General features: G+C 42.0%; 2 protein-coding genes and 1 non-coding gene across 3 annotated transcripts; all 3 read right to left on the minus strand.

Annotated features, from left to right (window-relative positions):
- Nucleotides 1-32: 32 nt before the first annotated feature.
- On the minus strand, nt 33-3,036 carry adi1 (acireductone dioxygenase 1). The gene is made up of 4 exons (XM_086127163.1): nt 2,844-3,036; nt 2,241-2,360; nt 1,923-2,102; nt 33-1,388 (listed from the first exon to the last, which is right to left on the minus strand). The coding sequence occupies exons 1-4, from the start codon at nt 2,964-2,966 to the stop codon at nt 1,272-1,274; spliced, it is 540 nt and encodes a 179-aa protein (XP_085983289.1). The 5' UTR covers nt 2,967-3,036; the 3' UTR covers nt 33-1,271.
- Nucleotides 3,037-3,204: 168 nt separating this feature from the next.
- On the minus strand, nt 3,205-3,286 carry trnas-gcu (transfer RNA serine (anticodon GCU)). Its single transcript has one exon. It is a non-coding gene; the product is annotated as a tRNA-Ser (tRNA).
- A 4,156-nt stretch (nt 3,287-7,442) lies between these two features.
- marcksl1a (MARCKS-like 1a) lies at nt 7,443-10,022 on the minus strand. Its single transcript, XM_086128019.1, has 2 exons — nt 9,717-10,022; nt 7,443-8,810 (listed from the first exon to the last, which is right to left on the minus strand). Exons 1-2 carry the CDS (start codon nt 9,798-9,800, stop codon nt 8,277-8,279), a joined length of 618 nt encoding a protein of 205 aa, XP_085984145.1. The 5' UTR covers nt 9,801-10,022; the 3' UTR covers nt 7,443-8,276.
- Nucleotides 10,023-15,632: the final 5,610 nt, after the last annotated feature.

Raw genomic sequence — 15,632 nt, forward strand, 5'->3', positions numbered from 1 at the left:
TGATGTGCTAGACAAAGAAATAAGTCACTATGAAAGCTTTAAAGCAAGAAGCTTTAATATGAATGCTCTGATTTAAAATTGCGCCCCTATTAATTAGGTAGAAAAGTGCTATATAAGTGATAGCCCACTTACCAATTTTTCATGCCAGCCCAAGTGCAGTTGAGAATATTTGGGGCTGTGTTGCACCTCTGTGGGCATTCTGGCACACAAAGTTAACACACATCCCTCTCATCTGACAATTTGGCACCAGAAAGTAGTCTGCGCTAGTGGAACGCGATTTTGGTGTATTTGATCAGGATGCAGGCAGACAAATTTGACGCGCCGCCGCTGAAGTAAGTGGTTGATGTAATCGGATTCCATTTATAAATATGACACCAGTGCGGGACAAGCCCTCTTAATCATTGTAAAAATAAATTTGTCAAACAAATCTTGGAAATATTTTAATAGCACCTCCGTCACTTGGGGAAGGAAGTTTTGATGGGGTCACACACAGACGCATGATTGTAGGGGGCAAGGCAGTCTCCATTTGCCAATGTCACATGCACGGCTGACTCCATCATCCACAAGGGGAGAGCTTGCAGTTTGCCTGCCAATGCCATGCATAGGCTGAAGAGAGTCTATTTGTGTTTACGCAATGGCAAGCATGGCACACTTGGGAGGACCGTGCTCCTATTGCTCTAATTTGGACGCAAATGAGGTATGGCGCTGGGATTGGCCGGGAAAAGTCAAGCATGGCATACTTGGGCGTACTGTGCTCCGATCGCTCTGATTTTGACGCAAACACCCTGTTATGCCCAATTCCACCTGTGCAAAGTCTAGCAAAATATCAAAAGAAAGAAAACTACACCCATGCGCAGTTAGACTGCTCCTTGTGCTAGACCTGCGCTCGGCATGAAAAAAACACCCAGAAAGTTGTGATGCTGAAGAAATCAGACATCACTACTCAACTAGACATACTGTCAAGAATGGAAAGGGAGATGAGAGAGAGGACCGGGTCACCAATCTTGTTCACGTTCTGAAGAACCGTGAATGTTCTGTGCTGTTATTGATAAAAAATTGAGAAGATTGGATTAGTTGTGTTTTTTGGAATACTTGAACCCATTTTTTGAGGAGGACACAGCCTGATCTCCAGCGGCCCCCCGACATAAATTTGAGACACCAGCTTTAAGTTTGTGTAGTGTGATTGCATCTTGGGGAACATGAAAATGTGTAATCTCGGAATCATGTTCTGATCAGAAGTCCCAAATCACAGACTGCAGTCTTGCGCTTTTTCAATCGTCCTGCAGAGAAGCCATATATTTCTTTCGTATCTCATAGTCATCCGCTGGCCTGTTGTAGGCTTTCCACACTGGCTCCCCGACAAACAGCCTCATAGCCTTAGTGTAATTCTATGGAGACAGAAAAAAAAATACAATCAGCATATTGTGGGGAAAATGACGTACGGAGGTAGGGTCTATTTGAACATGTTCACCAGTGATCCTTGACTTCCTTGATTGTGACCGCCATAAGTTGGGACTTGTTTGAAACTTGACAGTTAAAACGTGACTTCTCTGCAAAACTATACGTCACTTCTTCCAACTTCTGACAACCAAGTCAACTACTTCTTAATATTTTACAAGTATAGATGACCTGTGGCACCATTCTGCCCCTCACAGGTCAGTCGATTAAGATGTTTTACCAACGAGGCGATCGCATACCACAAAGTGTTGAGGTAGACATCAACAGTGGAGATGTTCTAAATCTTCAGTGGTGTTGAGAAAATGTTAAATTCTTATGCAAACAGTATGTTTAATTAAGTCTGACTTCAAATAAATATTTACTCTAACTGAATAAACATGCCACCATGTCTCCAGTATAATGAAGCAGAAGCATCCGCCCATCCGTGGTTAAAAAGTTCCGTCTATTTCAGCGATCAGACTTACTAACTCGTCCAAGGTGAAGCGGTGGTAGATGCCAGCTGGCAGGGTAATGAGGTCACCTTTCTTCATGGCAATTCTTATCCAGCGGTCTTCTTTGTCCCTTACGTCAAAGTAGGCCTGGCCATCAAGGATGTAGCGAATCTCATCATCCAAGTGCAAGTGTTCCTCAAAGAACATCTTTAACTGATAAGAGACAGAGATTTTCTCTGTTTCATGCTCCAACAGTTGCAGACAGTTGCTGGTGATGCAAACGCAAACTCGAAATAGTAACTCAACCCATAACTGTTCGAAAGAAAACCTCGAACATCATTTGCACGTTACCTTCTCCTCGTAGTTTGTCAGTGTGTTCTTCTCAATTGTGATGATGTCCATGAAGGAGTAGCCTCGCTCTTTCCTGATGCATTGCAGTTCTGGGTCTGTTTCATAGATGTCCGCATTGAGCTGCAACAAAACCACATTACTGGAACATATGTCTTCGCTGCTGAATGGCATCGGACATCTGTTGTCTAGAAATACACTACTCACAAAAAGAGTTAAGAATATAAAGGCTTGGAAATTAAGTTCACTTGTAAAAGTAACAGTGTATTACACACAAAAAAAAGCTAAGAATAGAAAGATTCAAAATTTTAAGTTCATTTGTAAAAGTAACCGTGTATTTTAACGTGTATCCTGACATTTCATCCGGAAGTCCACAACGGTGTCGCTTTCTTTCATATACAGTTGTGAGTTTCTTTCCAAATTAGTAACAATGTAGGTAAAAAGTGTTGTCGACAGTCAAGCACTCAATCCTGCAAACGTTCTGCAATTGTTGACAGAACGGTTGCACCACCCCACAAATGTGCAAACTCCTTCCAAGTTCGGTAAGTGTCGGCAAGAGTGTATGCCGACAGCACGTGATTGTCACGACTGCGGCATAACAGTTACCTTCCAGTAAAAAACGCCAAGATGTTTTAACTCCTCCAACGAAACGGGTCGATTCGGGTCGAGCTTGTGCGGCTTTCTCTGGTCTTCATCGGAGTTGTCCATGTACCAGGCTTCCAACGCCATGTTTACAACCCGCTCAACAACACAGAGCTCGCTAGAATTTGGGCCACAATGGCGCCGCGTGGTGCGTTCGTGTACCCTCCGTTCTGCAAACACTGCACAATGTCGACTGTTGGCGATTTAATATTTACTAAGATTTAATTCAACATTGTTTTGTCCATAAACATCCAATATATGTGTCTTCTGGAAGGACAAAAAACGTCTCAAGATAATTCACAGGGAGCAATTAAATAATGTTGGCCGACGAGGATGGGATTCGAACCCACGCGTGCAGAGCACAATGGATTAGCAGTCCATCGCCTTAACCACTCGGCCACCTCGTCGCGATGCATACATGATGGATTTTTGTTTAAATAAAAATCATATTCAACTATACAGCCAAGTATAAAAATGAGAAGATAAACACTGATAAACGTTAGACATTCTGTCCACGAGAGAGCGCCAAATATCAAGGCATGCTAATTTAGCTAATGTCATGTCATAAAAAGTATCAGTCTGTGTGGAATGAATGTATGCATTCCACAAGTTTCACTTTTACAATAGTATTACTGAAAAAAAAAATACTTCTTCATGATATTCACATTTTTTATGAGCACCCGTATATCCAAATCATATGTGTCTTCCTCTTTTTAAGGGACCACATTTGGACTGTTGGCTAGTCATGTGTTCGATGGACACGTATCTATAATTCCCTCATTATTTCACTCACAAGGAACAGATAAAAACCTAGAGTTCATTTCAACTGTGCTATATTGAGGTCAATATGTCCCAAACAAAGTTTCATTTGCCCCTGGGACAGGTCAGCCAATCAAGTTTAATTGTTAATGCATCTATAATGCCTTCTCATTAAGGCCACTCCTATCCTGTCTGGAAGAAATCAAAACCTCGATGGCACAAAATTTCTTGAGATTCAATGAAAAGAAGACAGAGGTGATATTGTTTGGACCCAGTGGCCCTTGTACATTCCATCCTGTAGACTTGGGCCCCCTGTCTCCTTATCTTAAGTCAACAGTCTCAAACTTGGGCCTTAAACTGGACAGTGATTTCAAACTCGATCGGCAAATTGGTGCCGTTGTTAAATCCAGCTTCTTTCACCTTAGACAGCTGGCCAAAATAAAACCTCTCCTCTCACATGAACACTTTGAGACAGTAATTCATGCCTTTGTCACATCCCGGCTCGATTACTGCAATGCCCTTTACTTTGGAGTCAGCCAGTCCTCCATTAAGCGCCTTCAGCTGGTCCAGAATGCCGCTGCTCGCCTCTTGACTGGTACTCGTAAGAGGGAGCACATAACTCCTACTCTGGCATCCCTTCACTGGCTCCCCATTCATTTTAGAGTTATTTTCAAGATCCTCTTATTTGTTTTCAAATCTCTGAATAATCTCGCGCCACCTTACCTCTCTGAGCTCATCCACCCCTACACACCTGCCCGGCGCCTCAGGTCTGTGGACCAGACCTTATTAGAAGTACCAAGAACTAAACTGAGGCTCAGAGGGGATCGAGCCTTTTCTGTTGCTGGTCCCTCTCTCTGGAATGACCTCCCACTGAACATTCGGCAAGCCTCCTCGCTGCCCATCTTCAAAACCCTCCTCAAAACTCACTTGTATTCTTTGGCATTCGACTCAGCATGACTTAGATTTGTTCTTGGTTTTACTGTTTGGTGCTTTCTACCGCCTTTATTACCGATTTGTCTTACTGTTTATTGTGCATGTTAAATTGCTCCATGTACAGCACTTTGTATGCAGCAATGGCTGTTTGAAAGTGCTCTATAAATACTGTTGACTTAACTTGACTTGACTATAATTACTTTTCTCAGGCGTTTATGGCTTCATTCTTTATAATTATATTGAGTGAAGTTGACCATGAACAACTAAATGCCATTGTCATTCAGATTTGTTTTACCTGAGAAAGTTGCTAGAGAGTAGCAGTCCCCAAGGTGGTGCCAGTGGGCACCAAGTAAGCACTAAGGACCACATGCGTAGCCCATAGACTGTTCTAAACATCGTTCATGTTTGGCGTTCCGTCAGGGCCAGCAAGGTCTTCTCTGCTGGCCTAAACATTCTCAGAAAAGTAAATTTAAAAAAATTACTTTTCTGAGAATAACATAAATTTAATTTGTTATTTTATTTTCATAAATATGTAAACAAAATTATTCTCTGTATTCTTTACGTCATATTATTTCCACTTAGTCGAGTGGCTTATTTTAAATAACATTGAAAGCCACTCCATAAATAACTTATTTATTATGGTAGAGTTTTTAACCAATCATATTTGAGATAGCTTGTGTTGCCAGGTAAATTAAACTTGCTCGGGTCCTTCAGATAAAACAGAGCAGGCCCCTGTGCGCTGTAAATGAACGGGCACTGTCAACTTCCAACAGCCAATCACATCACGAGTCTGCGTACCAGGGCCAGTTAGGCCTTACGTCGACACTGGACGCAATGACGTGCGCGTTTGGTGATTGGATTAGCCCCTGCTAGAGGGAGCTGTTGCTGCATTTTGACCCAAAATGGCCGAAGGAGAAGACGTTGAGCTGGTTGCAGGACTACTTTCCACACAATTTTCAAGACGGACCTTCCACTGGATTTACCAATTTAAGTTGTTTTACCAAGGCAGCAAGGAAACATCAGAGCACGGCTGGGCACTTACAAGCTACGGTGCGTTTAAAAACGTTTGGAGACACTCGCGTAGCTCTGCAGCTCAGTGAACAGGCACTACATTGGCAAGTAAATGAATTTTATTTTACATTTCTTCTTGTTATTTTATTTCGTTAGTATTAATGGTAACGAAATAAAATGACAAAGTTACAAAAATGTATCGAATAAATCAGCTCACCTGCAATTTATAATGGCGCATTGTAGTCAGCTTCGTGCACTAAAATTCGTTCAATCTCAGCTGCTCAACATTTTCAGTTATTTGCTGTTGTATAGCCTATTCTCAAAATGCAAATGATCTGTTAATTTTATTTTCAAAGAAGAGTTTGTTTTGTTATTGTGTGGTTGGTGTCTTATATGAAACTGCGACATTGCGCAATTTATTGGACAGACTGGTTTATGATCACAGCGTAATTTGGGTGGCATTTTATTTAGTATTTTTTAAATCTTTTTATTTTTGACAATATCTGTAAATTTAGTTTCCTGCTCTTAATTGTGAATGCATACTTGATGGTTTAAAATGCTCCTGAAATTAAGTGCTGCCTGACGAGCCTATATTGTGTTAATGTGCTGTATGTGACGTCACTGAAGGCCTAAGGTTCAAATGCACGGCCCGCCACTTGGGACATTGTGATTTTCTTGGACTATTATAGAAGTGATCATTTGAGAAAATCAGCACAGTTTTTTTTTTAAATAATTCTTGCTTACTGACAATGATCTGCTTTTCAATTATTGTTACTTTTTTTGTTGTTGTACTTTATTGTGACAAATCATCCGCATGATTAGTGTCTTCACATAAATGTATACCATCAATTATTATTAATACATGCCAATCGTATTCAAGGTAAAATAAATTTGTTACTTCAGAAGTGTGTCAAACACTGGCAGCCCTTCACATGAATCAGTACTTGAGAAGTAGTTCTCAGTTTCAAAAAGGTTGGGGGCGCCCCCTGTTGGCAGAGCATGAAACAAATGATAAACAGATGTTCAATGGAAGATGCGTTGAAACAGTAGAATGAAAGCAATTGTGGTTGTTTGAGGTGAATTGGGGGGGGGGGGGGGGGTGAATACAAATGTATTAAACAAGGATTCCTGCAAGACCTGCATGTTTCTGTACTCTTATGTAGAAAAAAAGAGACTCGAACTTTTTTAAAGGGAGAAAAGACGATGGTGGACAAAAAATTGATTTGGATGGCTACATTTAAGTTTTCTAATTGGATGAATGTAAAAGGTGTCAGAAAAGTTCCAGGACTGGAATCACAGAACAGTCTAGTATTTAGTCCAGTGCAGTATTTTGAATACAGTACTTTCACCTTTGATGTGGGCCAGATTATCCACCACCACATCTACAAAGAGACTTTGTGGCATTTGTTTCGTTCACTTGTGGCAGGACAACTCGTGGGTACTCACCAGAACAGGCCTGCTCACAATGCACCGAATGTCTGAGAGTTTGACTGAGAACATCACCATGTGGGAGCAACCTCTGGCTCAGAGATCCACCCCCAACCCCCTTCAGAAGCCCAAGGGGTTCATCAAGGGGATGCAATTTGAAGATGGGAATGACGTCTAGACGGCCATGATGACAGAAGGGAGACTCCTTGAACTGTATGAAGGCGTGGCAGAGGCGGCTTGGAAAGTGCATTCGACTCCAGCAGGATCACATCAATTTGAAATATCTTTTCTGACGCCAGTCCTGAACCTAGTTATGCCAAAATTGCTGAGCCAGGCAGGCGTGTTTTTTACATTCATTACTGAATGTGAAGATACCTATGTAGGCGGCAAAAGAATCAGACAGTGCAAATAACAATCCAGAACACAGCAAGAGGGGATCAAACATTTATTTTACCCTTATTAAAAGTTACAATAAAACCATTAACATCTTCAAAACGATAGCAAAATAAAGAGAACCAAAAACATTGGCCAAAACATATTTACAGAGAAAAGTTTTGCAGATAAAAAGCTCACATTTTGTACACAATCCCAACTCCTGCATCATAAACTCTGAAATGTGAACACTGCAATACTCAAGAAGCTTGAATGGGGACTTTAGTCTGAAAAGAATCCAAATGCACAAAAAAAAGACACTGATTTTATCCCACCTCCCCATCATTCTTCTCTTTTTACATGACAAAATATTTGAAATTTGTGGGCAAAACGTAGGAATGTATAGTTCTAAAAATTAAGATCATATGAAAAGTTTATGCGTCCATTTAAGTCATTTCAAATAGAGGAGCTGGTATGTCTTGCTTTGCAGCAATGGCAGTCGTTAGATCCCAAAAAACGAGAAGAAGAAAAAACATGGTTGCCACTTTGAAGGATGACTCCATGAATTGGGCAGGGGGGGGAAGTCTGTACTATATTCCTGATTTGCTCCACATTCAGTTCATTACCTTCTCCACATGCCACTCCCTGTGTGTACCATAAGGGGGAGACACTTTCATCAAATTGAGGGCCCGGTGAGATTCCGTCTGTCAAGGACTGATTAAAATAAAATAAAAAGAGGCAAGTGAAGTAAGTGGTGGTTGAATCAGCAGATGTGATATATCCTTTGTCTTCTTTTGTAGTTTTGTTGTATAACTTGAAGAACGTGGCATGAGTCTCTCATATATATTTATATACTTTAATCTTGGAAAATTAGTTCATTCGCTGATGGTGCAATCACTCCGCACTGGCGTCGCCCTCGGGGGCAGCGGGTGTCGTTTCCTCAGCGGGGGCAGCGGCAGGAGCTGCCTCCTCGGAGGGAGCGGCCTCTGTGGTTGGAGCGGCCTCCTCGGCGTCCTTGGTCTCTCCCTCTGGAGCAGCGACGGCCTCGCCCTCCTTGGCCTCATTGGCTGGCGTCTCATCTTTGGCTTCCGTGGCCGTGTGGCCATTCTCCTCGGGCTTCTCCTCGCCTGCAGGGGAGGTGGACTCCTCCTTGGCCTCCTCGCTGCCTTTCTTGCTTTTCTTCAGTGAGATACCCTTGAACTTGAAGGAGTTCTTCAGGGAGAACTTCTTTTTCTTTTTTGCGTCCTTGGGGGCCTCAACCTCCGTCTTGGCGGCCTCGCCGTCCACCGCAGGAGCAGGCTCAATGGCATCCCCAGCACCGGCCTCTCCCTCCTTAGCTGGTTCAGCTGTGCCATTGCCGTCTGCAGCGGCGACATCCCCGTCAGGCTTGGCGGATACATCACCGTTGGTCTTGACATGGCCATTTTCCTACAGAACAAGAGGTCTTATTCAGCAAAGCAGGTGGGGTAATTCAGTGTTAGAAATGACAATGACTATTTTCTATGGGTCCTTGCTACACTTGAGGGAAGCTGTTGATCTTTATCTCAAAAAAGGGGTGGGGGGGCTGTTACAGCTGTTTGCATCACTTGATTCGGCCGCGTGGAGGCAGTAGTGTTACGTCTGCCTTGAAGAACAAAGGAATCCCCTCGTCACAACCGCTCTCGCCATCAGTCTTTTTTGGCTTTAATGCTCATTCATCGCATCAGCTTTCAGTTAAAAAACGGCCAGTTTGTAGCTAAAATACATCAACACAAATCGAAATTTTGGGTTTTCCGCGTCTTTACATCAAGCGCCGCATATTGCGATTTAACCTCCATTTTATTCAACACTAGAATCTCTCCTGGCTTTGCGAACAGGCGCAAATCCGCGCTTTTGTTTCCAACTCTGCAAAATGTGCCTCCAGCAGAGCGCATTTTCAAGCTTTTCACTGCGCATCTTTTGTTTGGCCCGAGAGATAATATCCCCTACGTTTGAAGCCAAACCACTCGATAAAACATGGTTCACATCACATATCCAACAGATTCAGTCGCAATGTGTCACTTTGGATCACATTTTTGTCGTCGTTTTGAATGAATTTCCCTTGCGAATCCAATCGTCAAACTGAACAAAGACACCGTCGGTGATTGCCAGTGGGGACCGAATTTTACCACACAAGGGTCTGTTTTTCGTGATCATTTCATAAAATTGTGATTTGGGAGGTTTCAAATGCAACCGGGAGTGTCGATGAGCGACAACTTGGTACCGCGGCTTCAAGCAAGCTGGTGGTGGGCGTTGGGTGCCATGTGACTCCCAGCCGGTGTTCACAGTCTCGGTCTGTCTCTCCAATTTACTCACCTGGCCGTTGGCTTTGGCGGCAGCAACGTCGGCGGAGACATTCCCCTCAACAGCTACGTCTCCCTTAGACATGTGGGCTCCCATTTTTACGACGTTTCGATATTCTAAACACAAAAAAGGTCGGAAAAGAAAAAAAAATCAAAGTGTATGTATGTGTTTATTATTCTTTTTTTTTTTTTTTAGATTGAAAAATCCAGGTCTTGGATGAGCGAGATCTCGCCAAAGAGTGAAGAATCTTTCCTTCGCCCTGACGACACAGACACCAGGACCGTCCTCCCACTGTGACTGTGTAACCCACGATGGCTGAGCTCAAATTAAAGGATGGAAGCGAATGTGAGTATTTCAACCGCGCCTCAAAATCGCCCGTAGTCGCCTCCCATGGGCGTGTCAGAAGGGCGGTATCCAATGTGATGCGGGAGGATGGGCCAAGTGGCGCAATAGCAGCATGCCACTTTGCACTGTTTCTAGCATTGCTGCCAGGTGTCTGCATTCGAGACGTTAATATGATAGGATCACGTATTGAATAGCTGTCAAGTTTTTAATATTTGCTTGGGTGATTTACAGAGATTGTTTGGGTGCCTTAGATCACTAATCATTACTTTGATGCTAGGTAGGGGTTTGCAACGAGGCACGCATCTTTATCAAGCAATTTACGTTAGCCTTGCACAGTACTCAGGGAAAAGCGGATACGTATTTTATTGTTATGCCAACACACGTTTATTTGCACATGATAGTGCATGAAATTTGATACCCAATGTCACATGTAATCCAATAAGTGCCACGACATGGGAAAGATAAATACAATAAGAGGACGAAATAAAACAAAATAAAGATCAAAATGATTACGAAATACTTAGCTATGGTTGTGAGTGTGATCAGAGATCAAAATGTAGCAAGGATGAGGACGCAGCAGAAATTCAAATGCCAGCGGATTGAATTGAATTGCACATGATATTTGCATTCTCATGTATTTGAAAAATAAGAAATCAACTGTTTAAAAAAGAATAAAGTGTTCAAAGTTGCTGATGCTGAAGTGGTACACACGCCGGACTTGTGTGCAGGCAGCATGGGGAGACTCTTTTATGATGTTTAATTCAAGGCATTTAAAGTGTAACTTAAAAGAATAAAAACAAGTCGTGTTTTGATACCATTAAAACAAGTGTGTACATTTGTTTTCGAAGTACAAATGTTGAAACTATTTTTGACCTTGCTATTATTCCCTCTTCAGTTCTAATGATGAGAAAATGGTTTAATCTACAATGCCCATTAAATGATCTCAAATTTCTGTGTGGCAGTATTTGAGCAGTTCAAAAAGAAACAGTATTTTTTTTTCTTCCCTAATGTCAGTAATCTGATTACGGAACAGCCAGCCTCAACATTCATTAGAGACCTTTGGTGACACTGGTGCTGCTTTGTCATCAGCGCGAAATAGCAAAAGTTGTTAGGTTGATTGTAATTCAATGAGATTGGGGAGAGAGAATTCAGTTGCTGCCATGTTCTCAAGGCTGTATGTAGTCTTAATTCTTGCAAATTTAAACCAAATCATCCCCAGTGTCCCATTATTGAGTCCCCAATTTATCCTACTCTGATACCACCACCGAAAAAGTCCCCCTTGTTGTTGTCTTTGCTTGACTTAATTAAGTTATGATTTCCTTCGTATTATCTGCAGCATCTCTGTCTAACATTCCAAGTTTCCAAAAGCACACGGATCAACCCCCTGCACTCATATGTGCCCTCACACAAACATGTCACAACCGTGGAATGCGAGGTATGCTTCCGCCACCCAGAGGAATGATCTCCATCCTTTCACTGGGCTGAACCTCACAAAGTGGAATACACCCTGAGGGGTTTTAAATCTGTGAACACGCCCTCCCGCCCTTTCTTAACATCCTCCATCCCACTATGCATTCCCCAAAATGAGTCAAGAAAGACAACAACATGGTTCAAAGCCTTCTTTTGCCCCATCCCGACATCCAGTATGCATCTATTTATATCCTTGGAATTTCAGATTTTCACTGATGTGGGCATCTATGAGTGGACTCTACTAGGATGAGGCCAAAACATTGAGGATCTTGAATTTCATAGGCTTCATTATAGATTTGATGATCACAAAGTGCCACATTTTCACACTGTGGCAACAATCAGATGCAAGAAAAAGGTGGTTGTGTTTCTGTATTGGCCAATGTAGTTTTGGTTTAATGCCAAAAAAAAGGGGTCTCGAGTAGTAAACTGGTTTAATCTGACATGTTGAACCGGAGGTCAGTATGGCGGGATTGTGGTTATCACGTCTGCCTCACAGCTCTGTGGTTTGAGTTTGGATCTAGCCTTCCAGTGTGGAGTTTCCCTGTACTCTCATGTGTTTGTGTGGGTTTTTTCTTGGTATTCCGGCTTTCTCCCACATTTTCATTTTGGAGGGGAGCAGAGCTATCTATGGTAGCTCGAGTTGTGTGTTGTTTGCGAATGTCTCATTCCATCAAACTACTCTTTTTGAGTGAACGTATGGAAAGGAGTCACTTCATGAACTGATTTGTTCCTTTTTCGGTTTAGTTGACCTCCAACTCCCCCGCAAACAGTTGACGTTTCTGGGGAAGCGCAAGTGACTGAGCGTGGAGCTTATGCAAAAGTATTTCTTTCCATGAATCTGGTCTGTGAGAGAGAAGAGAGGACTGGTCGCTACCCTTGAAAACTGCTTTCAATGTATGCATATCCACAGGGTGCGGTTTGGTGCAGGTGACGTAAATGTCGTCATCAATTATTGTGCGTGAGGCTCCACGCAGACTGCAGCTGAAAGTGTGCAACTCAGTTTTCCTGACCATGCGTACTGAATGCATACAGCGTGCCAATGGCGCATGCGCAGAGCAACAAACGAGAACGTGCACCTGCTTGAGTGAGAAGGTCCGCTGGCATCACCATCTTTATAATTCAAATTTAGACCAAATCAAGACTTGACTCAAACTCCTGGAGCAAAGCATCCCAAACACTGGAACAAACTCATGGGCTCTGTTTCTTTTTGCTTTTCGTGGTGTCGCCATGTGAATTAGAAAAGCGCATCCATGAAAAAGGAACCGTGAAACGTAGTATGTGTGAAACGGCATGCACATTTGCAGTTTGTGTGCAAGTCCAAAGTTGTCTGCATATGCACAATGCATTTCATGTAGTGAGGTCGGTGGGTCATGAGGAAAACAGCACGCAGAATAGTCTATCTTAAAGATAGACTATTCTAATATTCAATCTATAATTGTACAGCTCTTGTACCTAATAATTCAATAGAAATGGTCGGTGAGGAAAATATATCAGACTGCTATGTCTGTGTCAATAGCTTATAGCATCCTTTTCCAAACTTCATGTCATTTTACTGGACCAAAAGTGGGTTATGGACAGGTACGAAAAAAAATTACAGGAGATTCTAAACTCAATAGTTCCTATTTAATTGTTTTATATTTTACACAAATACTGTATTGTAATTATGACTTGACTGCTGAGTTAGTGTTGTTGTTGTGATATATTCATGTGATATACCTGCACACATTTTCAAAGGCAATTTTTCACATGATATTTTCTTTATCATTAGACAAATGTGGGTCCCACTGTGAGAACCATTGGTCAAAAGGACTTACTAGAGAAATTACAGTGAGCATCTAGCACTGATTCCCAAGACACACTTGCACTATACATCTTGTTTTGATGAAAAACCTTATTTCCTTGAGAAAAATGCATCTGTGGCTGGCGGACTTCCTCTGGCCTCGTCTGCCGACTTATTTTTGTCACGTTTCATGCTCTGCCTTCTTCTAATCTTCCCGCACTATTTTTTTCCCTCACTTGGAGCGAGTCAATGGCCTTGTTTGTGTGGTTGCCCATTTTTCATGGCCTGACTCAGGATAAGTGTGAAAATCCAATAAAAAGGCCTCTATTGTATGATTAGCCTCCCAAATGGATGAGCATGAAAAGTAGGAGTGATTAGGGAGGAAGGGCCTAAGTGGTGACTTGTGCATGCTAAAAGTTATCGTTAGGCATTATGGATCAGCTGAAATTAGTAAAAAAAAAAGAATAGGTTTATATGTAGAAAATTATTAATGTTTTTGTTTTGTTATGTTAGAGGATCTTGGCATCATCTGGCAGCATCGAGAGCAGGAGTTTACCAAACTGTGAAACAGAGCTAGTTCTTGGGTACTGGTTAATGGCAACAGCTACACATTTCTGAGATAACTGTTTTGCTGAAAATATTTTTTTGAGGGGGTGGGGGGATCATCTCATCATCGTTGCATTTACTAACTTGTATTCACAAACATTATGAGTGCTACATATAGTGCGTAGCTACAGGTACGTATATAGTGAATAAGGGTGGACATTTAGACACAGTCTAGGTTAGCCTCATGCTGCTAGCTTCGGCTAGCCCGTTCGCTGCTCGATTCATACCAGTGGCAGCAGGACCACAAAATGGAACAAGGACAGCAATCCAAAGTGACGCTTTATCGCCAGATTATTATGTCAAATCTTACACAGGCAACACTGCATGCTAAAGATTATTCCTTGTTGAAGGTACAATTACATGTCTAACTACCTTCCGAACTCTGTCGCTTCAGATGTGCGGAATCTGAAAAGTTCTGACATCTATCAGTCCCTACACAGTAATAAACTTGATTGCAGTTGGTCAAAAGAGGTTGACATGGTCTCATTGAGATTCGGGCATACGAAGGAGCGGATCTGGCTACAATGCAATGCCGGATTCTGTTTAGGGTAAGCCATTTTAAAATAAAAAGAAAAACTGTTTACATAGTTATTAAGTGGACGTTTTGTCGTCCTCGTAGTGCCGGAGGCAGAGTGAGCTCCGTTCACATTCATTTCTAAACATAGCCTATAATTATAAGCCCGTGCGTCAACTGTTTACTTTCTTTGTACTGCTTGACACCCTGAGCTCCTGTACTCATATGTTCTAAGTTTCTGAATAGCCTGAAGAAAGAAGCAGTTTGCTCAGAATGTATTTCCAAATGCACCCACGGTGAAGGAACAGCGATTTTTGGGGGCAACGAGATCTAATGTTCATGATCTTCGTTTTTGTAAAAATGAATTTACCCCGAAGAAATAAACATTTTTTGACTGGTTTGACTTAGAAGGATGAAAAATAGCAAGAAAATCGGCAAAATACTAAGGAAAACCCGTCATCGATTAAGTTATGGTCAGAAATGAAAACCTTATGATCGACTGAAGACGCAATAACCAAACCGCAAAATATATTTCTTGACCATTGCATTTGCCTTTATTGAAAAAGGCTTTGAAAGACTTCAGACGTGGGACTTTTTGTCAAATAAATAAATAAATAAAATAAAACAAAAAAAAAAGTTTACTACAAAACATTAGATTTGTGTTGTCTGACCTTGTAGATTTTTTCGTGTTGTTTGTTTTTTGGTTAGACATTTGTGCTACCAGGCAGCTAATAGAATAAAGAGAATCAGGTGGATAATCCCCGTCACTGCCATGAATAGGGGTGTGTCCACTTGGGAGAAAGGTCTTTGTTATGCTAATTATTTCGATCAACTGGCTTATTGACTGCAAAGGGTCCTCACCAGAAGGCAAGCACAAAGCTGCACATGGCAGCCATTTTAGCAGCAGCTTCTGCAGACCTATTTGCAGCCTTCTGGCAGGAGGGTGGTAAGATCATTATAGCAGGATGTCCAATGCTTGGCCAAACTCATGGTTTTGTTTTACCTCATTGATGGATTAATTACTCACACGGATGCTTGGAAACAAAGTCTCAAGATGCTGCAAAATGAACAGCAATTGTTTTGATGTGTGTGTTGTGTTGATTCACATCCCCCAACTCCCCTTCACGAGCCCAATCTTCCTTTGGTGGTAGACACATGATGCTGCATACCCCTCCCAACATTTCTGCATGAGTACAGACATGCCACAGAGCCA

This window comes from Hippocampus guttulatus, chromosome 13 (assembly GCF_054856545.1).
Source record: "Hippocampus guttulatus isolate MCC_2025c chromosome 13, RoL_Hgut_1.0, whole genome shotgun sequence".
NCBI classification, from domain to species: domain Eukaryota; kingdom Metazoa; phylum Chordata; class Actinopteri; order Syngnathiformes; family Syngnathidae; genus Hippocampus; species Hippocampus guttulatus.

Coding starts and splice junctions, on each gene's coding strand:
- adi1 (XM_086127163.1), bottom strand. CDS start 2,966: ATGGCGTTGGAAGCCTGGTACATGGACAACTCCGATGAAGACCAGAGA. Junction 2,361..2,843: donor TTGGCGTTTTTTACTGGAAG/GTAACTGTTATG, acceptor GTTTTGTTGCAG/CTCAATGCGGACATCTATGA. Junction 2,103..2,240: donor TGACAAACTACGAGGAGAAG/GTAACGTGCAAA, acceptor GTCTCTTATCAG/TTAAAGATGTTCTTTGAGGA.
- marcksl1a (XM_086128019.1), bottom strand. CDS start 9,800: ATGGGAGCCCACATGTCTAAGGGAGACGTAGCTGTTGAGGGGAATGTC. Junction 8,811..9,716: donor CCGCCAAAGCCAACGGCCAG/GTGAGTAAATTG, acceptor CTTGTTCTGTAG/GAAAATGGCCATGTCAAGAC.